This window comes from Cervus elaphus, chromosome 5, assembly GCF_910594005.1.
Source record: "Cervus elaphus chromosome 5, mCerEla1.1, whole genome shotgun sequence".
Lineage (NCBI taxonomy): Eukaryota > Metazoa > Chordata > Mammalia > Artiodactyla > Cervidae > Cervus > Cervus elaphus.
Window position 1 is genome coordinate 111,277,148 of NC_057819.1, and position 23,999 is coordinate 111,301,146.

Sequence of the window (23,999 nt, forward strand, 5' to 3'; positions counted from 1 at the left end):
TGAGAGCTGGGCCTGGGGTTGAGTGGGGCTGAAATCCAACCTATTCTCTACTTACCAAGCACCTCCATGCCCAGCAAGGAGGCACATGGCCCCAGGCCAGGGCCAGCTCAGGATGTGGTTGGGCTGGGGGCCAGAGGGGCCCAGAGTAGGGGAGGCCCAGGGGACTTTAGGTCAAAGCTCACAGGGATTAATTAACACTGACCCGCTTCCCTCCCCTGCCCAGATGGAGCCCCGGAACTTAGCCCTGGTCTTCGGGCCGACGCTGGTGAGGACGTCTGAGGACAACATGGCGGACATGGTGACCCACATGCCTGATCGCTACAAGATTGTAGAGACGCTGATCCAGCACGTAAGCACCTCCCTGGGCACCTGGCTCCTGCTCGCCGGGGTGGGGGTGCTCAGGGAAGGATGTGGAAAATGCTCCAGGGGCGCAGGAGGCCCTTCAGAAGCAGTAGGCTGCATTTTAAGGCCAGGCGGGTATGAATCCTGAATGCCTGTCCCCAGCAGGAGAACCAGGAGGCCGCTGAGCTTCCAGGATGCATGTGCGGGTCAGAGGGAGGAGGAGGGTCAGGGAGAGGTGCTGCTGGGTTGGAGGGCAGAAGAGGTGGAAGAACGGGTGCCTTCAGAAGGTGACCGCGGGAGAGGTGTCCAAGCAGAACCGGGCAGACAGGGGGGACGGCACTGTCCCTGCAGGCCCACTGAGACTTCAGGGGAAAAATGGTAATTCCCTGGGGGAGAGGGAGGCGGATGGGGCAGGGTGGATGATGGGCTGGGGCAGGATCCTGGTTGCGTGGTCACTGTGTCTTGGGCTGCTCACCTTCCTCCTTAAGGCTGCCTGGAGGCCCCACAAGAGCCTGTGGTTTCTAAGGAGTCTTATTATTATCCACCACAGGATGAGAACCCAGAATGGCCAGCAGAGGGCGCAGGAGGCCTTTTTTTTCCCTTTTTTTTAAGCGCCAAACCCAGGGCAGCACTGCCCCCTTCTGGGGGCACTCAGAGATGTTTTTATGAATCATTGATTTTTCCATTTCCAAATCTTTGTGGGACCTGTGGTTTAACCCACAAAGAATGGAATCAGAACCCTCCTGCCAGGAGAAATAAGATGGGCAACTGGTCAAAAAAAAGGGTTTGCTTCTCTGGTGGCTCAGTACTAAAGAATCCACCTGCCAATGCAGGAGATGTGGTTTCCATTCCTGGGTTAGGAAGATCCCCTGCAGTAGGAAATGGCAACCCACTCCAGTATTCTTGCCTGGAAAATCCGATGGACAGAGGAGCGTGGAAGGCTACAGTCCATAGGGTTGCAAAGAGTCGCACATAACTGAGCACATATACATAACAAACAACAACAACAAAGGGAAAGGAACGTCAGCTGCCCCCACCTCGTAGACACTTTAGGGAAGGGAAGAAGCCAGGTCATGTTACTCCTATTTTACAGAGGAGGAAACTGGGGCTCAGAGAGGAAAAGTGATTTCTTCAAGATCACACAGTTATTAAGTAGCAGCCTCAGGATTTGAAGGCAGGTCTGTCTGACCAACTCCTCTGCTTTACGCCCCACCAAACGGGAGGGCCGACTCCTGGGTCCATCCTAGAGCTGGCTTCTGAGTGAGTGAGGTGGTCAGAGTTAGCCGAGTGAGGCCATGGGTAGACTTTGGTCATGCTGGCTGGCCTTGCCTGCTTCTTTTCTTCCTTCACTGCATGTCAGAGCTCTGAGCCATAGGAGGGTATGTCGAGGCCTGTTCTCACTCTAACATTGGGACCACCAGCCCGGAGGCCCACTCCAGAGCTGCTGGGGAGGCCAAGGCTGCTGGGCAGTATCAGGGATCCTGATGAGGCCTTGGTCTGGGCCTCTTTCCTCCCTTGGAAAAGTTCAGCTCCCCAAACGAAGAACCCATGCAGTCCCCATGAGTGTATGCTTGGTGGGGAAGGCAGTGAGGAAGAGAGGGAGACTGGCCCCCTGACTCCTAGTGAAGTCCAAAGAAGCCCAAAGCCTTGGTCAGCTGGAGTGTCAGGACCTTCAGGGACATGGGAGGCCATAAGTGTGTCTACGTCCCCTACTCTAGGGTCTCAGGGGGGACATCCCCAGTCAGTGACAGCATCTTTTCTGGGTAGGGTAGGGGAGGTGGAGCACATTGGTCTCCTTCATAGGTGTAACCCCAGCACTGAACCTGTGCCTGGCATAGAGTGAACCCTTAGTGTTGGTTGAATGAATGAATGAAATAATAAATAAATGAATTGCTGTTGAGGTTATGCCAGTCTGGGCATTCCTACCGAGGGAATCATTCCTGGGGAATGACCAAACGTGCACCTTTCCATTTTCTGCCCCCTTGGCGTTAAAGTAATCAGCCCTGGATGATTGTCAGTTGTCAAGAGAGTGAGCTGCCTGCTCATTCACATTGAGCCCACTGAGCCCACCCACCCAAGTTGGCCAGGATCTGTCAAGCACAGAGACTCTTGAGCCAGGGTAGTCCCAGTGGAGTCCCGAGCCCAGGCAGGGCAGAACTTGTGGCAGCAGTTGCTCTGGCTCTGAGCCCCTGGCCAGTGAGCGGGTGGTTGGAGTTCATGGGTGACATGACCTCCCGTTCCACTGGGAGTTTCAGCTGTAACCACCCCTGCCTCCCTGCCTGGGGCTCCTGCGTTCCAAGGAACTTTTGGGCAGCAGGGCTGGAAGGGGCCTTAAGGTATGAGACCTGACCTTGCATTGTACGGAGAGTGAAAACCGAGGCTTGAAGAGGAACGGTGACTTGCGCAGGGTCCCACAGCAAGATATGGCCGAGTTATGAGCAAACCTAAGTGTTCAGCCACCCAGCAGCAAGTCACCAGCCAGCTCATACCCATGATTACTAAGCCAACTGAAACCAAACTGAAGACCATACCAAGGCATTTGTTCATTTATTCACTCAGTAAACGTGGTGATTCCTACTGTGTGTGCACTGGAACTTCTCAACCTGGCACTAGTGACCATTGGGGCCAGATCATTGTTTGTTGGGGGCTGTCCTGTGGCTGATAGTATGTTTTGTAGCATCTCTTGGCCAGATGCCAGGAGCCTCCCTCCACTTGTGACAATTGAAAATGTTTCCAGACGTCACCAAATGCCCTCTTGGAGGGGCACAGTCACCCCAGTTGAGAAGTACTGATGCAAGGGTTCAGGACACTGCCCCTGGGCCAGCCTGCCTGAGGTTGAACCCTGGTTCTGTCCCTTATATGCTGTGAGGCCTTGGACAAGTTACTTACCCTTTTTGTGCCTCTGTTTCCTCTCCTGTTTGTCTCCCAGTGTTATTGTGAGGGTTGCATGAGTTATTATCTGTGAGGCACTTAAAATGGTGCCTGGCAGGTAGTAAGTGTTGTATGAGGGTTAGTCATCACCATTATCGTCATCATCAGCATCATTGTCATTATTCCATACCAGATACAAATGCAGGTGCTGGCAACACAGAGATGAATGGAACTCAGCCCCTGCTCTGAAGGAATGCTGCCCAGGGAGGGCATCACTTTTCCATGCTCTGGGCTGTGTCCAGGGAGGCCACATGGAAGGACCCAGCCCAGCCCTGGGTGCAGGGCTGGGACCAGAGTCAGGGAGCTCCTGAAAGACACTAGGAATTTAGCCAGGCAGAGAAGGGAGAATGAGCATTCCAGGCAGAGGGAACAGCATGTGCAAAAGCAGGGTGGCCTGAGCTAGTGTGAATTCTTCCAGAGAACCGCGGGCCATCCGGAAGCTTCCTGTAGCCTTCTGGGCTCTCAGAGCACTTTCAGGTATTCTCAAACCTGAGTTAGAGGCTGGCTTTTTAGGGCTCCTTCTGGTCAGTCTGTCTTCAGGGACTGCACATTTTCATAATAGCTAACATTTATTATACACTAATGTGTTGTGCTAAATGCTCTACATACAGTATTTCTTTTTTGCTTTTTTAAAAATTGAGATGTATTGACCTATTAGTTTCAAGTATACAAAATGATGATTCAATATTTGTATAGATTGTGAAATGATCAGCACGATAAGTCTAGTTAACGTCCAACACCATACATAGAAAACTTTTTCTATGATGAAGCCTTTTGAGATCTACTCTCTTAGCATCTTTGAAATATGCAATAGAGTATTATTAGCTATAGTCACCACGATGTACATCTCTATGACTTATTTATTCATTTTACAATTGGAAGTTTATACCTTTTCACCATCTTTGCCCATTTCAGTCACCTCCCCATCCCTTTTCCTCTGGCAGCCAACAATCTGTTGTCTGTATCTATGAGTCTAGATTATTTTTTTCCTGATTCCAGATGTAAGTGCGATCATACAGTATTTGTCTTTCTCTGCCTGATTTATATCACTTAACATAGTGCCCTCAGGGTCCATCCATGTTGTTTCAAATGGGAAGGTTTCCTTCTTTTTTATTGTTGAATAATATTCCACTGTGTATATATGCTACATTTTCTTTATCCGTTCACCCATTGATGGACACTTAGGTTGCTTCCATGTCTTAGCTATGGTAAATAAGGCTGCAGCAAACAGGGAGGTGCATATATGTTTTCATTTCCATCAGATAAATACCCAGAAGTGAATTTTATGGATCATACGGTAATTCTATTTTTAATTTTTTGAGCAGCCTCCATGCTGTTTTCCATAGAGGCTGCACCAGTCTACATTCCCACCAACACCGTACAAGGGTTCTGTTTTTGCCACATCCTCGCCAACACTTGTTATTTTTGTCGTTTTGATAATGGCCACATAGTATTTTATTTTAATCCTCAGCACAGTTCTCAAAGTAGACACTGGTGTATCATGCCCATTTTAAAGATAAGTAAGTAGACTCAGAGAGGTAATTTGCCTGAGGTGAACTGGAGCCTGAAGTGACGGACTCCAGACCTTGCATTTCTCCCTCATCACTGCTCACTCTTTTTCTTGTGTCTCTTCCTTGTTTCTGTTCTGTGCTGCTTATTTGAGTTAATCATGCCTGATTATGATGAATAATAACTGAAGTTCATGGCCCAAGATCATAATCAACTTTGCAAGTCTCCTTGTTTCTTCCTCCCTTCATTCCAAAGCCCACCCTGCCTGGCCCCCAATAATTACCATTCTAATAGGTTAACCTGTGTCTTTTCAGTCCGCCTTCTACATGCTGATTTTAAGTATAAAGATATCCATAAATATAAATAATATTCCGTGTGTTTTAACTTTGAGTTAGTGAGCTTAGCTCATTTACTTTTTGTAATTTCTGTGCTGTTAGGACTTGTTTCTGCCATCTTAAATGTCTACTGCATTTTCATTTTATTTGCTTTTTTGGGTCTTTCCTACCTTTGTATGGGTTGGTTTTATTTTCCTGATATAAAACTTACACAATTTATAAAACCTATACTTATGTTGAATGATGCAATTGCAAAAAGCCTGTAGTCATGTTTAATTTTTATTATCAATTTCTAAAGTTTATTGGTATCCCTGTCTTCCTTCCACCACATCTAAGAGTCAAGTACCTTAGTATATTTTCAACCTGTCACTGGTTCCTCCCTATGAATTTGAAGTCCATATTGTCATGGGTATACTTGGTGTCTGTGTATGTATGTGTGCATCATTGCTTAGTTTGATAACAATTGACTTTTCTACGCTATTATGCATCCTTACTTCTTAGAACTTCCTGTTCTGTCCTGGATTCATTTCTTTACTTGCTCATGTACTCAATTAAGAGACTCTTCATGTAGCAAACTTTCTGATGTGTTAGAATAGCTTTATTTCACACTCAAATGAGAGTTTAGCAAGATATAAAATTCTAGATTCAAAATCCCTTAAATTTTAGTTCAGAAACACATCAAGTATTTCATGTCTTCTTGTATCCTTTGCTGCCAAAAGTTCTAGTTAAAGCTGATACCTGTTCACGTGTAAGCAACGTTTTTGTTTTTCAGAAAGCTTTTAGGGTGTTATCATCAAGATTCTCAAATTTCACAAAACATATTTGAGTGGGATTTTTATTTTCTATTCTGTTTGGCATGTATGAGAAAACCCGTGCCTGCCTGACCCTCAGGGACCCTCCTGACACTTCACCTTAGGCACTTGCCTTTTCTGGGGTTGGGGGCACCAGCCCTGTTGTTCGTGTGGAGCCCAGGCTGGGGTGGGATACGCGCAGGTGCGGCCGCAGGGGCTGGCCGTCTCCCTGCAGCGGAACTCGCTGGCACTAGATGGCGCTGCTGCGCCCCTCGCTTCTGGTTTGCAATAGGGAGCGGCCGTGGTGATGTAGTGATGTCCTGAGCCGGGCATCTCTCTGTACCCGGACCCTCTCCCACTCCAGGCTGTGTTTCCTTTCCACACTGGGTCCCAGCTTTTCCATCGAGTGCCTGAGTGGGTCCTCTGAACCGAGCAGTTTGGGAGCCCTTGTCTCGCCTCGCGGTCTTCCCTCAGCCCCTTCCCACGCTGATTCCATCACTTCCTTTTGTCTCCTCTGCAGTCAGACTGGTTCTTCAGCGACAGCGAGGACAAGGGAGAGAGAGTGAGTGACGCAGGGGGGCCGTGGGGTGGGGTCAGGTTGGTGCTGGGCCCTCATCCCAGGTGGCTGGGGTGGGCAGCAAGTCTGAAGCAGGAGAAGGTTCCTGCCCTTGGGACATCCCAGTCTGATGGAGGAAACATAGGCCTTCTCCTCAGGAACCTCCAGTCTGATGGGAGATATAGTCCTGGCTTTTATGAACCCCAAGTCTGAGGGGGAGATAGAGGCCGTGCCCTAAGGAATCTGAGTCCAGTAGCAAAGGCAGACCATGCCCTCCAGTCTTATGAGGATAGAGGGCTTAGGAAGGTCCAGTCTGATGGAGGAGACACAGATCCTACCCTCAGCGGAGGGAGCAGCTCGGCCTTTAGGGTTCAGCCGAGGTGCTGGGGAAGGCGGGGACATGTAGGACCTGCCCTGGAGAGCCCCAGTCTGATGGAGGAGACCTGCGCCCTGTCTTCAGGGTTCCCTGTTCCGAGGGGTCTGCAGTCACCCATCTGAGGCTGTGGGGCCTGACCCTCCTCCCGTTTGCAGACCCCTGTGGATGACAAGGAGCCTCAGTCAGTGCCAAACATCGAGTACCTCCTGCCTAACATTGGCAGGACCGTGCCGCCTGGAGAGCCGGGCTCAGGTAAGAGCATGGGCCCAGGAAGGGGTGGAGAGGCCGTGGGATCTGCATTCCTGAGGGTCCCGGATGCCTGGCCAGGCGCCAGGCTGCCCTGCTCCTGCCCCACGGGGCCCCTCCCCGTCCCCACCACAGGGCTGGGCTGTGGCAGGGGCTTCCGCCTCCTCGGCTGCCCTGGGCTGGGTAGGAGCTTTATTTCCACTGGTTTCTTTCCTGAGCTTTTTATTTCTCGAGGGCTATGTCCTGGGCACATGCCTCTTTTTAATTTTTCTTCCTTTTCTCCTTGCACCCCTCCTCTCTCTTCTCCCTGTGCTCTCCCCCCGTCCCCTGGACCCTGCTCTTCTCTTCTCCTCCCTTCCCTCCTCCAGCGGACCTGTTGGAGATTTAAAGGGTACAGTGTGGCATCGCGACCTCGGTCACTAACAGTGGCGGGTGATTATAAGAAGGCTGGGCAGGCATGGGGCAGGGGGCAGGCAGAGCTGTCTGGGGCGGTGAGGACCTCTCCCTGACAGTCCAGCTCCCCATGCTTGTTAACAGCGTACCGGCCTCCCATCTGAAAGCCCTTTCTCAGGACGAAGGAGGCACTTGCTAGAGCCAAGTCGGGTCCCCTTGCCAGGAAGCCTGGGCACCACATGGCTGCCCCCCGACAGCACCCCCCCCCCCCAACTCTATGGCTTTCTCTCTGCGCTGAGCTCGGCCACTTCTGATTATCTGGGTGGAGGAGGCTTGGCTGGTAGTGGGACCTAGCATCTCCAGACTTCAGGGATGCCACCCCAGAAGCCTCTGTACATACATCTATAGCTCTGCCTCAGCTGCTTCTGAGGGCTGGCTCTTCCTGCTCCTGAAATCGGAGCCCCTGGTCACTCAGTCCTTAAGTCCTGCTCCCAGGCCTCTGGCTGTCATAGCAGAGGAGTCCAGAGACAAGAGGGTAGCCTTCTGGCTCTAGCCACTAACTCCTCCCACTCTGTGGGTGACCCCCCTTATGTCTCTGACAGAGGCATACCACAGCACCCCTAGTTGCAAGAGGCAGGCTGGGGAGGGGGCCAGAGGACATGGGGGTGGGGATGGCAGAGAGGAGCCCCCGGTCTCTTCTAATCACCTGCTGCCACTCTCCTGCCCGTGTGTGTCGCTGTGTGGTCAGCCCATCTGCTCTTCTCACTGTGTGCAGGGGAGGGCTGGGGAGGAGGCGTCTAACTTGCTTGCTGGAGAGTGTGGATTAACTGCACCTGCCCCCCTTCAGACCCCCAGAGATCCTTGGGTGGGCCTGCTCCCTCCCCAGTCCTGGGGACAGCACTGCAAGACTTATTTCTGGGTCCCTTCCCACCCCAGTGTTAATAAGGGGGTGGATCCCGCACTCCTTCATAACTCTGATAGTAAACAGGGGCTTTGCCCCTGAGGACAGCCTGACCTCTGGTCTGGAGGTAGACCCTATCCAGGCTGCAATCACCAGCCCTTTCTACCTCCTGCCCCGCTCATCTCCTATCTGCCCTGTACCCCATCATTCACATGTCCCTCTGCCCTCTCACGTCCCTGAAGTTGGGGGTGAGGGGAGGTATGGAGCACCCACCTCTCTGCACCGTGTGCTCTCCATTTCCCCAGAGCATCTGTGATTTGCTGTGTTTTGTGTTGTGGTTTCTGTGAACTGCATCTGATGTTTGGCATTTTCTCTCTAGTGCTTCAGAGTAACAGGGACAGGAGGGCAGGGGAGAGGCCAAAGGAAAGTCCGCCTTGCCCTTAACCCTGGGCAAATGCAGGTCCAGTGGCCTGATGTCACTTCCTGCCTCAAAAGGAAGTGGTGATTGACTTCCTTCTCTGCTCCATCCTTATCCCCCAGGAAATGACATCAGAAGTCCACCACACTCCCAGGACCTGGGGAGAGCTCAGGTTTCTGAACTCCCTGGTTTCTGAAGCCTTTGAGGAGAGGGAATTGTGTTCACAAGAATCAGCCTTCTCTTGCCCAATCCAACTTTCATTGTTCTTTGGTTTCTTACCAACAGATTCCACCACCTGTAGTTCAGCCAAGTCTAAGGTAAGTGCCACAGTGATTCTGAAAGTTATATCCCTGTACAAGCCAGCCCATTTCCTTTTTGGTCACAACAATTGGGAGAGTTGTGATTGGAGCCTTGAAGAAGATTGTTAGTCACTGGGAAGGAAGGTGGGAAACACCTGAGTGACCAAGGTAAGCTGAGGTTGCTCACCTTAGCAGTGCTTGGGGAGATAACTGATGAAGTAGAAGCTCTGGCTTGGGAGTTTGGTGGCCCGAGGCAGTGTTGCCTACTGGTTAGGAGCACAGACAGTTGTGGGCCCGCGTCCTGGCTCCACCACTTAGTAGCTTTGGGACATTAGGCAAGTTATTTAACTTCTTTAAGATCCTCAGTTTCCTCATACTATTTATGAGGATAATATTTCTCCTCATAAATATGAGGATAATATTTCTCCTCATAAATGGGGTTAACAACAACTATGAGTGATATAATGATTGTTTTTAAGGTCTTTGCAGAGCCCAAAGCAAATGAAGGGAAATAATAAAGATAAGAACTGAAATCAATGAAATTGAAAACAATGAAGCCTAAGCTGGTTCTCTGAACCAGGTCTCATAGGCAGCTAGTTGCCTGTTCCAGAGCCTGCCAGTAAGGCAAGGATGCCTGCCTCAGATGAGCCCTGCCCGACTGTTAGGTTAGAGCTTGAAGGCCAGGGGTGTGTCTTAATCAACTCTGGCTGCCATAACAAAATACCACCTACTGGGTGGCTTAAAAACAGAAATTTATTTTCTCACAGTTCTGGAGACTAGAAGTCCAAGGTCAAGGTGTTAGCATGGTCAGTTTTTGGTGAGAACTGTCTTCCTGGCTTGTAGATGGCTGCCTTCTCACCATGTGCTCATGTGGCAGAGAGAAAGGGAACAGGTGTGTGTGTAGACAAAGAGCAAGCTCTCTGGTTTCTCTGCTTATAAGGGCACTAATGCAGCCATAAGGGCCCCACCCTCATGACCTCATATAAACCTAATTACCTCCCAAATACCCCAAGTACCATCACACTGGGGGCTTAGGGCTTCAACACATGAATTTTGTTGGGGGAACAGCTCTGTCCATAGTAGTGGGTGAAATCAACTAAATGTTGGCTGGTCAAACTGGGCTCATTTCTTTCTGGATCTCTAAGCCCTGGCTGAGTCTCAGCAAAATCAGTGTGCCTGACACCAAGCACATTATGTTATCCAGTCATATTCATTATATATTAACATATACATACATATATTATATATTCATTATTTATAATACATGTTTGTTAGTTCATTACATGTCAGATGAAAGCCCAGAAGGAAGGAAGGCTGCTCCAGTCTGGTGCAGAAGTCCACTGTAACCTCTTCATAGAGCCTCTGCTTGCACACCTCTGGTGATAGGGAGCTCACTCCATCACAAGACTGCCATGGCAGGGAGCAAATTAATTATAGTGACCTGAATCTAGTTCCTTGTCACTTCCACCCCTTGCTCATGCCAGACCCCTGGTTTCCTGTAGCCTCTTTTGGACTGACCCCTCTACCTTTATGTGAACCTGCTGACCTCTGTATTCCCTAGAAGTGACCATTTCTGACTTCATTGCTTCTGTAACTCACCAGGATGAGAGTGTAATTTGATCAGATGAGCCCAGAGGTCTCTCAGGTCTCCCAGAGAGCACAGGCCAGGAAAGAAGGCCAGGGAAGAGGCCACCATGTGCCTCAGGCTGGTTGTAGCAGTGCTGCACCTCACACAGCTTCAGGTCTTGCTTTCTAGAGTTACACCATGTGGGCAGCCATGGCCCAGGAGCCACAGGCCTGTGAATCCTGAATCCCTGACAGACTCCGGTTTTCTCAGAGCTAACTGATATGAGAGAGGGCGGCGGTCATGGGAGGCAGCGCTGTGTCTCCGTCCCCTGCAGGCAGACCTCGTTTTCTTACACTTTCCTTTGTGCTTTACGGCTACTGCATTTTTTTTTAAAACAAATTGAACGTTTGTGGCAACACTATGTTGAGCACATCTATTGGCACCATTTTTCCAACAATATTTGCTCACATTGTGTCTGTGTTCACACTTGGATAATTCCTGTGCTGTTTCAAACTTTTTCATGATAATTATATTCATTATGGTATTCTGTGATCAGTGATCTTTGATGTTACTTTTCCAAAAAGATTATGACTCCCTGCAGGCACAGGTAATGTTTAGTGTTTTTCAGCAATGAAGTATTTTTAAATTAAGGTATGTCCACTTTTTTAGACGTTAGTGCTAGTGCACACTTAATAGACTGCTGTGTGAACATAACTTTCATATGCTTTGGGAAACCGAAAAATTCATGTGACTCACTTCATTGCAGTATGTGCCTTATTGCTGTAGTCTGGAACTGAGCCAACAGTATCTCTGAGGTGTGCCTGTTACACTGTGGCTGCAACAGGAGGTGGCCGATGAGAAGGGGTGGCAGGGCAGGTCATTCATTCCAGCCCAGCAGGGGACCAGTCCCAGCATCTGCTTCTACTGAGCTTCCTACGTTGGTTCACCTACTTGTTTAATCACTTAACATTTCTCAAGTGCCTGTTCTGTGACAGGCACTATGCTAGGAGTCATGATGCAAACACGAGCCACGCGACCTTGCTCTCAGAGGACCCAGGGTTTGATACAGATGATGTGGAAACAAAGCTATTCTGATGTGAGAAAGAGCTGCTATATGTGTATTTTCAAAGGTCTATGGAACAGGTAGAGAAGGGATTTCCCAGCTCAGCCTAAAGGAGCTGGGTGGGAGGCTGCCGTACAGAGGATGCTGTATTTGCGCTGTACCTAGTAGGCGGAGTAAGAGTTCATCCCATAAACAGAGTGTGGGGGGGCAACTAAGAGCTGCCAGTGTTAAAGTGCGGCCCTATCAAGGGAAGGGTCTTCATCGCCTGAGTGACGGCTGTGTTCATTTGGGGACAGGGCAGAGGGACCCCAGGCAGGTTTTGAGGGCCCTGTGTCTGTGCTTTATCCTCATGGGGGTCTCGTCCTGCAGAGGCTGGAGGCAGTCAGATTCTTGCCTTGCCTTAGAAGGACTGACTGCTCTTAAGGGGGAGGGGCTGGGATGACGTAAGGGTGGAGGCAGGGAGTCCTGTTTGGAGAGGGCACAAAGGTCTAGAAAAGGCAGGGTGAGGGTCTGAACACAGGATAATGGGGATGAACCACTTTGGGAATCATTCCTGGAGAATCTAGAGGGAGGAGGGGAGAGGGAGGAGTCAGAGTCACGTGAGGTGAGGACGTGAATGTTGGCAGTCTAAGGCAGGGGTAGGGAATGTAATGTGTTTCCAGGTAGGTGAGTTTCAGGTGCTGGCAGACCCCTTGGTAGAGACAGATTTGCAGTTGGAAGAGGAGTTCTGGATGGAGCTCGAGAAATAAAGAATTTGGTGTTGGAGAGGGAGACCTCGGGGGCAGGATATTCCCAGGGAGAGAGAAGAAAAAGGGGGCTGAGAACAGAGCCCTGAGAACATGGCTTCTTAAGGGGTAAGAAGAAGAAAACAAGCCTCCCAGGAGACAGAGGACAGGCCAGAAAGGCAGGATTAAAAACCAGGTGGAGGAGGCAGTGATGGGCAGCTTGGGCTCTGCTAGGGGATCATGGAAGGCCAGGACCAAAAAACACCCACGGGCTCAGCAGTGAGAACAGTGGCAGAAAGCTGCCCACGTTGCAGCTGTAAACCACAATTTGGGAGTGGCTTCAATCCAAACCATTGGATTGTGCAAGATTCTTAAGCCACTTTTGGCAGCAGAACTGGTGGTTGGACTGATCTGGAGTTGGGGATTGTGGAGGTGGAGAGCTGGTGGAAAAAAAAAAAAAAGTGAAAATGTTAGTCACTCAGTCCTGTCCGACTCTTTGCAACCCCATGGACTGTAGCCCTCTGTCCATGGAATTCTCCAGGCAAGAATACTGGAGTGGGTGCCATTCCCTTCTCCAGGGGATCTTCCTGACCCAGGGATCCAACCCGGGTCTTCTGCATCGCAGGCAGATTCTTTATCATCTGAGCCACCAGCAGGGTGCTGGTGGGACCACAGAGATGCTTAGGGTGCGGTGGGAAGGGACATGAACTTGGGCAGGTTGCCATAGAGAGGCTGTTCCCACTGAGTAGGTGAAAAGGCAGGTTTCCTGGTGAGACTGAGTGGAGAGGAAGGGAGGGAACAGTTGCTGTCAGAGAAAGGTGCAGGCTCTGGTATCATAACCCAGGATAGTACACGTGAAATGGGTTCAAACTGTCAAGTGTCATTTCGCTGTTTAGAGTCTGTTATTAGTAGAGCTGGAGTCTAAAACGATTTATGCGACACTGGATGTGGAGAATGGAATGAAAGTTGGGGCGAGGTGAGAAACCAGCCCCCAGCTCGCAGGAAAAAGCTCCGAGTCTGGATTAAGACCAGAGGAGGCGCCAAGGAGGCTTCAGAATTGAGGGGGCGGGGGTGGTAGGCTCTAGGGCGGATCTGGTCGGGACAGCCGTCCCGGAGGGAACAGCGGACGGTGCCGGTGGGGGTGCTGGGCTTGGCTTGGCCCTGTGGAGATTAGGTGCTGTGGTGTGGGGGGTGTAGGGGCTGGAGCTTGGAGGGCGCCTCCGGCACAATGACCTGTCTCCCGCACAGGGCTCATGGGCCCCCAAGAAGGAGCCGTACACCCGGGAGATGCTGGCGATCTCCTTCATCTCGGCGGTCAACCGCAAGCGGAAGAAGCGGCGGGAGGCGCGGGGACTGGGCAGCAGCACAGACGACGACTCGGAGCAGGAAGCGCACAAGCCTGAGGCGGGGGCGCCGGCGCCGGGGGCCCAGGACCGGCCGGAGGGGCAGCGGCCGGGAGCCGCGGCCCCCGAGGCCCCCGGACGCCTCAGCCCCCAGGCGGCGCCGGAGGAGCGGCCGGCCGCGGACACGCGCTCGATCGTCTCGGGCTACTCCACCCTGTCCACCATGGACCGCAGCGTGTGCTCGGGCGCCGGGGACCGGCGGGCGGGCGCGGGGGACGAGGCGGACGACGAGCGCAGCGAGCTGAGCCACGTGGAGACGGACACGGAGGGCGGCGCGGGGCCCGGGGGGGCGCCCGGCGCGCCGGCCCTCGTTCAGCTCGCACCACCTGATGCCCGGCGACACCTTGGCGCGGCGCCGCCTGGCCCGGAGCCGCGCGGACGGCGAGGGCGCGGGCGCGGCCGCCGGGCTGCCGGGCTCGGCCTCGTCTAGCAGCCAGGAGTCGCTGCGCCCCTCGGCGGCCGTGGCGGCGGCGGCGGCGGCGCTGGGCTCCCGGCCCTCGCGCCTCGAGGCGCTGCGGCTGCGCCTCCGCGGCACCGCCGACGACATGCTGGCCGTGCGGCTGCGGCGGCCGCTGTCCCCCGAGACGCGGAGGCGCCGGAGCAGCTGGCGCCGCCACACAGTGGTGGTGCAGAGCCCGCTGACCGACCTCAACTTCAACGAGTGGAAGGAGCTGGGAGGCGGGGGTCCCCCGGAGGCCGCGGGCCCGCGGGCGCACAGCGACAACAAGGACTCGGGCCTCAGCAGCCTGGAGTCCACCAAGGCGCGGGCCCCGTCGACAGCCGCCTCTCTGCCGCCCGCGCCCGGGGACCCGGGAGCCCCGCAGAGCCAGCCCCCGCGCCGCTCGGCCGCCTCCCGCCTCCATCAGTGTCTGTGACACCGCCCGCGCCGGCCAACCCCCCGGAGCCCCTTGGTTTCCCAGGAGTCGTCTTTGCCTGCACCCCTTCTCTGGTCGCCCATGGGAGCATCCGGGTGCAAGTGGGGGGCGCTGAGGTTGCGTCTCTGGTTTGTGCGCTGGATTTGGTCGGGCGTGGCCAGCGGAGAAGCCGGGGCTGGACACGGAGCGTGAGCGGCGGGCAGGGGCTCCGAGGCTGAGGAGACCCAGAAGGGTTAGGCTACTGCGGCTCCGTGCAGGGCTGTGAACGTCTCTGGCCCCTGGATAAGTGTGCCCTTCTGGGCCTTGTGTCTGCACTTAGGGACCCTTATCGGCCCATGGGGTGTGGATAGGGAGCCCCTAAGGCTCAGACTAAGGAGAAGACACTGGGTGATGCTGGCTCCTCACGCCTTTCCTCTGTCCTCCCTGCCCGCATTAGCTCCTAGCTGCCAGCTAAGGTGGGGGTGTGTGTGTATGTATGTTGGGGGAGAGGAGGTAGGGTGATAGTGTCCGTGGGGGGAGGGGGGTGGTGTGTGCGAGTGTGTGTCCTCACTGTCCAAGTGTTTCCAGTAGCAACTCCCGCCACTCCCGCCCCTTCCTCCCCCGCCCCATCAGGGCTCCCCGTCTTCCCTGCACAGGGATCCTGCTCCCCGGCTGCTGGTCAGAGCCAGAGAAGGGGGTTGGGGCCCCTCCACAGAGGCAGGACTGACACTTACCAGGGTTACTCCCCACACCAATCTTTTTCCAATCTTTACCTTACGACCATGGGGAGCTGCCCATGCCCCAGACCATCTGGGGAGGGTCCAGAGTCCCCCCTGCTAAACCTCTTGCCCCTCTTTTTGTCCTTCCAGCTGTGCCTGCTCCTTCCACAGCTCAGGCACACGGGCCCCACCTTCTTCCCTTTAAGAGGGAGGGTAGACAACATCCCTGGTGTCTGAGTGTCTGTCTCTCACACTCTTTCTCACTCGCTCACTCTCTCTCTCTCACACACACACAGACAGATGGATGGGATCTGTGCTGGGCTGCTCCTTCAGGAAGGGCAGGACCCAGCGCCCTTTTCCCCCCACAGTTGTAAATAGATCTCAGATCACAGGCCTCTCCACCCATGTCCTCACTCATCCCAGGGAAGCCCAGGGGGTTGTGAACCCACTGCCACGTCTATCGGTCCTCTTGTTTTATGCAAAGATTTGCTGTAAAGTAGATTTCTTGATCCTCCCTCCCTCATCCTTTATTGTAAATATTGTCTCTAAATGTGTAACATATTATAAAGAATTTATAAGGATTTTTAAAGATGTTTTGCTCATTTAAAAAAGTGTTGTAACAGTGTTGGATAAGCCTCTGCCCGACGTCCGCATGTCTCCTTTCACTGTGTCCTTGACACACCTCTCTAGGCGACAACTAAGATTTCCTGCTTCTGAAAAGTCCTGTCTGAACAGTATAGTCTATATCTTGGAAATAAATGGCCTTCCTTGAGGCACGAGTCAGCTGTCTCACTTGTTTGGGAGGGAGGAGAGGGACAGAGTGGGGCTGGGAGGGGTTAAAAGTGAGGTACCTGGCCCACGGAGCGGGGGCAGTGGGGATGGGCCAGGTGGTGACAGTGGAGACACACCTCTGCTTCCTGGTAGCTTGGAGGTGTCCTGGGAGACTGGCTGGAGCAATGACTTGGGCACAGAAGATAAGATGGAAGGGTGCTGACCCTCATCGCTGCAGATTTTCATGCACCTGCTCTCTTTTCCTGCAGAGTCCAGGAAGGGCACAGGCACCTTCCTTCTCAGGTCTGTCTGGACCTTCAGAAAGGTCCAGAGGTGCTGGTCAGCAGAGAGGAGGCTTTGGGAAAGCCCAGCGTCCCTCCTGGCCAGCTGTCATCATGGGCACTCCGGATCCAGACAATAAAGAGGACAGTGTGGATTTTGCCCTTTGTCTTATTCACATATGGTTCCAAATAGGAAAAGGAGTATGTCAAGGCTGTATATTGTCACTCTGCTTATCTAACTTATATGCAGAATACATCATGAGAAACGCTGGGCTGGGAGAAGCACAAGCTGGAATCAAGATTGCCGGGAGAAATATCAATAAACTCAGATATGCAGATGACACCACCCTTATGGCAGAAAGTGAAGAAGAACTAAAAAGCCTCTTGATGGAAGTGAAAGAGGAGAGTGAAAAAGTTGGCTTAAAGCTGAACATTGAGAAAACTAAGATCATGGCATCTGGTCCCATCACTTCATGGCAAATAGATGGGGAAACAGTGGAAACAGTGGCTGACTGTATTTTTTTAGGCTCCAGAATCACTGCAGATGGTGATTGCAGCCATGAAATTAAAAGACGCCTACTCCTTGGAAGGAAAGTTATGACTAACCTAGACAGCATATTAAAAAGCAGAGAAATTACTTTGTCAACAAAGGTCCATCTAGTCAAGGCTATAGTTTTTCCAGTGGTCATGTATGGATGTGAGAGTTGGACTGTGAAGAAAGCTGAACATCGAAGAACTGATGCTTTTGAACTGTGGTGCTGGAGAAGACTCTTGAGAGTCCCTTGGACTGCAAGGAGATCCAACCAGACCATCCTAAAGGAGATCAGTCCTGGGTGTTCATTGGAAGGACTGATGCTGAAGCTGAAACTCCAATACTTTGGCCACCTCATGCGAAGAGTTGACTCATTGGAAAAGACCCTGAGGCTGGGAGGGTTTGGGGGCAGGAGGAGAAGGGGACGACAGAGGATGAGATGGCTGGGTGGTATCACCGACTCAATGGACATGAGTTTGGGTAAATTCCGGGAGTTGGTGACGGACAGGGAGGCCTGGCATGCTGCGATTCATGGGGTCGCAAAGAGTCAGACACGACTGAGTGACTGAATTGAACTGAAGCTTACAACCTGGGATGGGCTTTCTTCCATGTCATGTCTCTATAGTTGCTCCGGCCAGCTTCAGGCTGTCTCTGATGACACTAGTAGCCATCTGTAGGAAAAACAGATGACAGTCATCAAAGAGAACCTAGGGAGGAGCCCTGGAACTGGGAAGAGCTTAGTGACTCACTGAAATCTGCTTCCTTCTTCCACCTCTGTCCCGGAGGTTGTTTTTGATTGGCACATGAGCTAAGAGCTAGTGTCATCCTGGGCTCACACCAGCCCCCAAGGGCTTTATATGTCCTTAATTAATCCTCCAAAACTCTTTGGAGCTATGGCCACAACATTGTTGTCTCCATTTTTATATGTGAGGAATTCTTAGGCACAGAGAGATGACATACTTGTCCAGGGTCACACAGCTAACAAGCGGTAAAGGCAGGATAAATCTAAGCCCAGAAAGACGTAAGGACAGGGTTACTGCCCACTGGGCTTCCTTCAGGCTATAGGAGGCTTTGCGTGAGAATAGATAAAAAACCAGGTTTCTCTAGTGGTTCAGTGGTAAAGAATCTGCCTGCCAATGCAGAAGACAGGTTTGGTCACTGGGCCGGGAGGATCCCCTGGAGAAGGAAATGGCAACCCACTCCAGCCTTCTTGCCTGGAAAATCCCACGAGCAGAAGAGCCTGGCAGGCTATAGTCCATGGGGTCACAAAAGAGTCGGACATGACTTAGCAACTAAACAATAACGACAGATCAAAACCCTGTGCTTTCCTTCAAAACCAAAGAGAAATGAAGATGTCTCCACTAAAGAAAAGCAGGCAATTTGTCATTAGCAGGTCTGCCCTATGAGAAATAATGGAGTCCGGTGAGCTGAAATGAAATACACTAGATGGTAACTTGAATCCATACAAAAACATAAAGGACACTATTAAGGGGAACATGTAGGCATTGTGAAAGACAGTATAAACATTTTTATTTATTTATTTATTTGTTTTTTGGCCATGTCACATGGCTTGTGGCATTTTAGTTCCCCAACTAGGGATCGAATTTATGCCCTCTACAATGGAAGCAGGGAGTCCTAACCACTGGACTGCCAGGGAATTCCCATAAACATCTTTATTTGTAATTCTTCTATTTTTTGTCCTTAACTCTCTGTTTTTTTAAGGTAGTTGCATATGATGATAATTACAAAACTGTGTTGACAGGCTTATAATGTATAAAGATCAAATTTTTTTTTTTAAACATTTATTTATTTATTTGGCTCTGCCGGGTCTTAACTGCAGCATGTGGGAACTAGTTCCCTGACCAGGGATCAAACCCAGGACTCCTGAACTGAGAGCATGGCGTCTTTGCCACTGGGCCACCAGGGAAATCCCTAAAGATCAAATTTTTATGACAATAATAGCATAAAGGAGTCAGGAGGAAATGGAGTTATAATGAAGCAAAGCTTTTGTATGTTATGAAAATTAAGTTAGTATTAATCTAAACTAAACTGTCAAATTAAGATACTAATTGTAACCCCCAGGGCAACCACTAAGAAAATAACTCTCTCAAAATATTATAAATGAAAAAAAAAACAGCGAATTAAAAAGGCACACTAGAAAATATCTATTTCACACAAAAAAAGGGAAGGAACCAAGGACTACAAGAACAACAAAAACATAAGACATATGAAAAACAGCAAAATGGTGGGCATACATCCTACCTTATCAGTAATTATGTTGAATATAAGTGGAATGAACACCCTAATCAAAAGACAGAGATTGGCAGAATAGATTAAAAAACATGCTCCAACTACATGCTGCTCACAAAACCTTTACTTTAGACTCAAAGACACAAAATAGTTGAAAGTGAAAGAATGGAAAAAGATATGAAATGATGAAAAGAGTTATGAAAGAGAGCCAGAGTGGTTATACAGGTATGAGATAAAATAGGCTTTAAAGATTTAAAAAAAAAATCATTACTAGAGACAAGAAGGATGTTTTATAAGAATAAAAGGGTCAGTCTACCAAGAAGATAAAATGATTATAAATACATATGCTTCAAAAAACGATCTTCAAAAAATGAAGATCATGGCATCTGGTCCCATCATTTCATGACAAATAGATGTGATAACAATGGGAACAATGATAGACTTTATTTTCTTGGGTTCTCACATCACTGCAGATGGTGACTGCAGCCATGAAATTATAAGATGCATGCTCCTTGGAAGAAAAGCTATGACAAACCTAGACAGCGTATTAAAAAGCAGAGACATTACTTTGCCAACAAAGTTCTGTATAGTCAATCTATGGTTTTCCCAGTAGCATGTATGGATGTGAGAGTTGGACTATGAAGAAACCTGAATGCTAAAGAATTGATGCTTTTGAACTGTGGTGTTGGAGAAGACTCTTGAGAGTCCCTTGGACTGCAAGGAGATCAAACCAGTCAATCCTAAAGGAAATCAATCCTGAATATTCATTGAAAGGACTAATACTGAAGCTGAAGCTCCAATACTTTGGCCACCTGAAGCAAAGAGCTGACTCATTAGAAAAGACCCTAATGCTGGAAAAGATTGAAGGTGGGAGGAGAAGGGGACAACAGAGGGTGAGATAGTTGGATGGCATCACCGACTCAATGGATATGAGTTTGAGCAAGCTCTGGGAGATGGTGAAGGACAGGGAAGCCTGGCATGCTGCAGTCCATGGGGTTGCAAAGACTGGGACATGACTGCATGACTGAACAACAACAATATATGCTTCTAACAACAAAACCTGAAGCAGAAACTAACAGAATTGAAAGGGAAGTAGACAATCCGAAGCAATAGTTGGAGAAAATTCCAGTGGTTAGAGCTCCATGCTTTCACTGCCCAGGGCACAGGTTCAATCCTTGACCCCTCAAGTTGTGTGGCGTGACCGACAAGCAAACAAAAATCAAAACAATAGTCAGACATTGCCACTTTCAATAATGACTAGAACCACTGGACAGAAGATCAATAAGGAAGTAGAAAATGTAAACAATACTATGAACCAACTAGATCTAACAATCTCCAAAGAAGCTTCCACCCAACAATATAATATACATTTTCCTCAAGTGTGCATGGAACATTCTTCAGGATAGACCAAAAGCTAGGCCATAAAACATGCCCAGAACATTTAAATTACAATTTAAATTTTAATAAGTTTAAAAGGATTGAAATCACACAAAGTTTGTTCTCCAAACACAAGGGAATTAAGCTAGAAGTTAGCAACAGAAGATTTTGGGAAGTTCACAAACATGTGGCAATATAAAAGCACACTCCTAAATATCTAATGAGTCAAAGAAGAAATCACAGGGAAAATTAGAAATACTTTAAGATGAATGAAAGCAAAAGCACAGTATGTCAAAGCTTATGGGATGCAGCTAAATTAGCTCTCTGAGGGAACTTTATAGCTGTAAATATCATATTGGCAAAGAGAGATTTCAAATCAACACCGTAACCTTGCATCTTAAGAAACTAGAAAAAGAAAAACAAACTAAAGCCAAAACAAGCCAAAGGATGGAAATAATAAAGAATGGAAATAAATGAAACAGAAAATATAAAAAAATAGAGAAAATTGATAAAACTAAAAGTTGGTTCTTGGAGAAGGTCAGTTGTGTACTGACAAATATTTAGTTTTTTTTCTTGGTCAGTCTAACTAGGTATTTATCAGTTTTGTCAATCTTTTCCAATAACTAACTTTTAGTTTTATAATTTTTAATTAATTAATTTTCTCTTTTTTTTCTATTTTCATTTGTCATTTAAAAAATACAAATCTCAACCACAGTGAGATACCATTTCACACTCACCAGGATAGATTAAATCAAGAAAATAGAAAATAACAAGTGTTGCTGAAGATATGGAGAAATAGGAACCCTGGAACATTGCCGGAGGCAGTGCAAAACAGTACAGCTACTATGAAAAATAGTTTGGTGGTTCCTTAAAAAATTAAAAATAAACTTACCATATGATCCAGCAATTCCACATCCAGCTTTATACCCAATAGAAATGAAAATATATGTCCCAACAGAAACTTGTACCTGAATGTTTATAGCAGTATTGTTCATCATAACCAAAAGGTAGAAATAGCCCAAATACCATAAATAGATAAACAAATCATTGTATATACATAAAATGAAATATTCAGCCATAGAAAGAAAGAAATCTTGCCATTTGCGACAACATGGATAGATCTTGAGGACATTATGCTACATGAGACAAGTCAGGTAGAAAGGACAAGTATCATATGCGCTCATTACATATGGAATAAAAAAATCTTACAGAGAACAAATAGTGGTTGACAGAAGTGGGGGTTGGAATGGGGGGAAATGGGAGAAGGGAGTCAAAAGGTATAAGCTCTCAGTTATATTTAAAGTCAGTCCTGGGGATGTAATGTACAGTTTGGCAACTATAGTTAATTATACTGTTGTATTGCATAGTTGAGTGCAAAAGAGTAAATCTTTACTAAGAGAGAAAATCTTAAGAACTCTCATCACAAGAATAAAATTTTCTCTAACTATGGATGGTGAGAGATGTTAACTAGACTCATCATGGTGATCATTTTACAATATACACAAATATTCCATCATTATGTTGTATACCTGAAACTGATTCAATGTTGTATGTCAACTGTATCTCAATAGAGAAGTCTTTATCACTCCTCCCACTTTATTTCTATTAGCAATGAACAATCTAAAAATGAAATTAAGAAAACAATTCTATTTATAATAGCATCAAAAATAATAAAATGCCTAGGAATAGATTTAATAAAAGAAGTGCAAAACTTGTACCAAGAAAATTAAAATATCATTGAAAGAAATTTTAAAAGATCTCAATAAATGGATATTCCATGTTTCAGAAGATCTTATGTTGTTAAGATGGCAGATTGAATACAATCCCTATTAAAATCCCCATTTTTTTGTCTTTTTCGGCAGAATATTCCATGTTTCAGAAGATTTTATGTTGTTAAGATGGCAGATTGAATATAATCCCTATTAAAATCCCCATTTTTTTGTCTTTTTCGGCAGAAATTGACAAACTGATCCTAAAATTCCTATGGAAATGTGAGGGACCTAGAACAACCAAAACAATCTTGAAAAAGAAAACCAAGTTGAAAGTTCCCAGTTTCAAAACTTACCACCAATCAAGACACTGTGGTACTGGCATGAGGATAGACATAGACTTCATAGGAAAACTCCAAATCTGTTTGGGTTGAATTAAAGGAATAAGGATTTTTCTCTGACATGGGCCAGTGGAAGGACTACATTAGTGGGCCTGAGCTGAAGCAGAGAGTCTGTGGATTTGAGTGAAATTCCCGGCAGGTGGCCAGGAGTATGGGGTGGAGTTTCCTGCCAGATGGCATTAAGAGGGCTGTCAACCAGTCGGCATTAGGGAATGTTGAGGGAGCCTATGTCAGCTAATGGGTATGATGGCCTTGGGCCCAAGGTCCTGGCACTGTAAAGGATGCTTTGCTGCCCTGTGAGTTTAGGATCACGTAAGCCACTCAGATCAAAGAGGAAGAACACTCCCAGGGGCCTCAGAGATGTACAGATGGTGAGGGAGAAAATATGTGGACTTCCCAGGTTCTTATTGGTAAAGAAGCCCCCTTTCTACTATCAATTAGAATCTGGTTCTGAGACCAACCTGAGGTCAGTCAAATCCTTTGCTCAGTCACTCTCCCCATCAGTAGACAGGAGGTAATAGCACATATGGTAAGGATTAAATGAACACTTACTATGTGTGTTTGTGTGCTCAGTTGCTTTAATCGTGTCCGACCCTTTGAAACCATGGACTGTAGCCTGCCAGGCTCTTCTGTCCATAGGATTCTCCAGGCACATGTACTGGAGTGGGTTGCCATGCCTGTCTCCAGGGAATCTTCCCGAGCCAGGGATCGAACCTGTGTCTCCTGCATCTCCTGCATTGCAGATGGATTCTTTACCCACTGAGCCACCTGGGAAGTCCTTAATATGTGTAATGATGAGTATTAAAAGCACCAAGAAAGCATGGCTAACAGGAGAGATGAGTCATGGGTTTGAGTCTCAGCTCCATCACTTTGTAGCTACAAAGTCTCTAAGACTCAGTTTCCCCTACCTCAGCCATCAAATTGTTCACTGTGAATGAGTTCAGGCAGCCATCATCTGCACCCCACCCTCACGCCACCTCATCACACCACAGCCATAAGTAAACTCTGAAAAACAGCGTCAGATCATGTCACCTTCTGACTTGACCCTCCTATTGGTTCAATGGCTCTGAGAAGAAATCCACCTTCCTTGCTACATTTGTCCAAGACCAAGACTTCCTGTGACGCTGTGCCCCCTTGCCAATTCTCAATCTACTTGGGTTTCATTCATTTTCTAGAACCCACAGATGACTTCCTACCTCAGGGCCTTCTGTGTGGGACACCCAGCCACCAGCTCCCAGACAGTCCCCTTG

At 48.8% G+C, this 23,999-nt stretch overlaps 1 protein-coding gene across 1 annotated transcript in view; it reads left to right on the top strand.

The window, feature by feature from the left end:
* Positions 1-16,200, top strand: part of ARHGAP23 (Rho GTPase activating protein 23) — a 74,131-nt gene extending 57,931 nt beyond the window's left edge. Inside the window, 6 exon segments of the mRNA XM_043904357.1 lie at positions 224-349; positions 6,429-6,470; positions 6,996-7,092; positions 9,084-9,115; positions 13,701-14,131; positions 14,133-16,200. Coding sequence (XP_043760292.1) covers positions 224-349; positions 6,429-6,470; positions 6,996-7,092; positions 9,084-9,115; positions 13,701-14,131; positions 14,133-14,730 — 1,326 coding nt within the window. The 3' untranslated portion in view covers positions 14,731-16,200.
* The last annotated feature ends 7,799 nt before the right edge of the window (positions 16,201-23,999 follow it).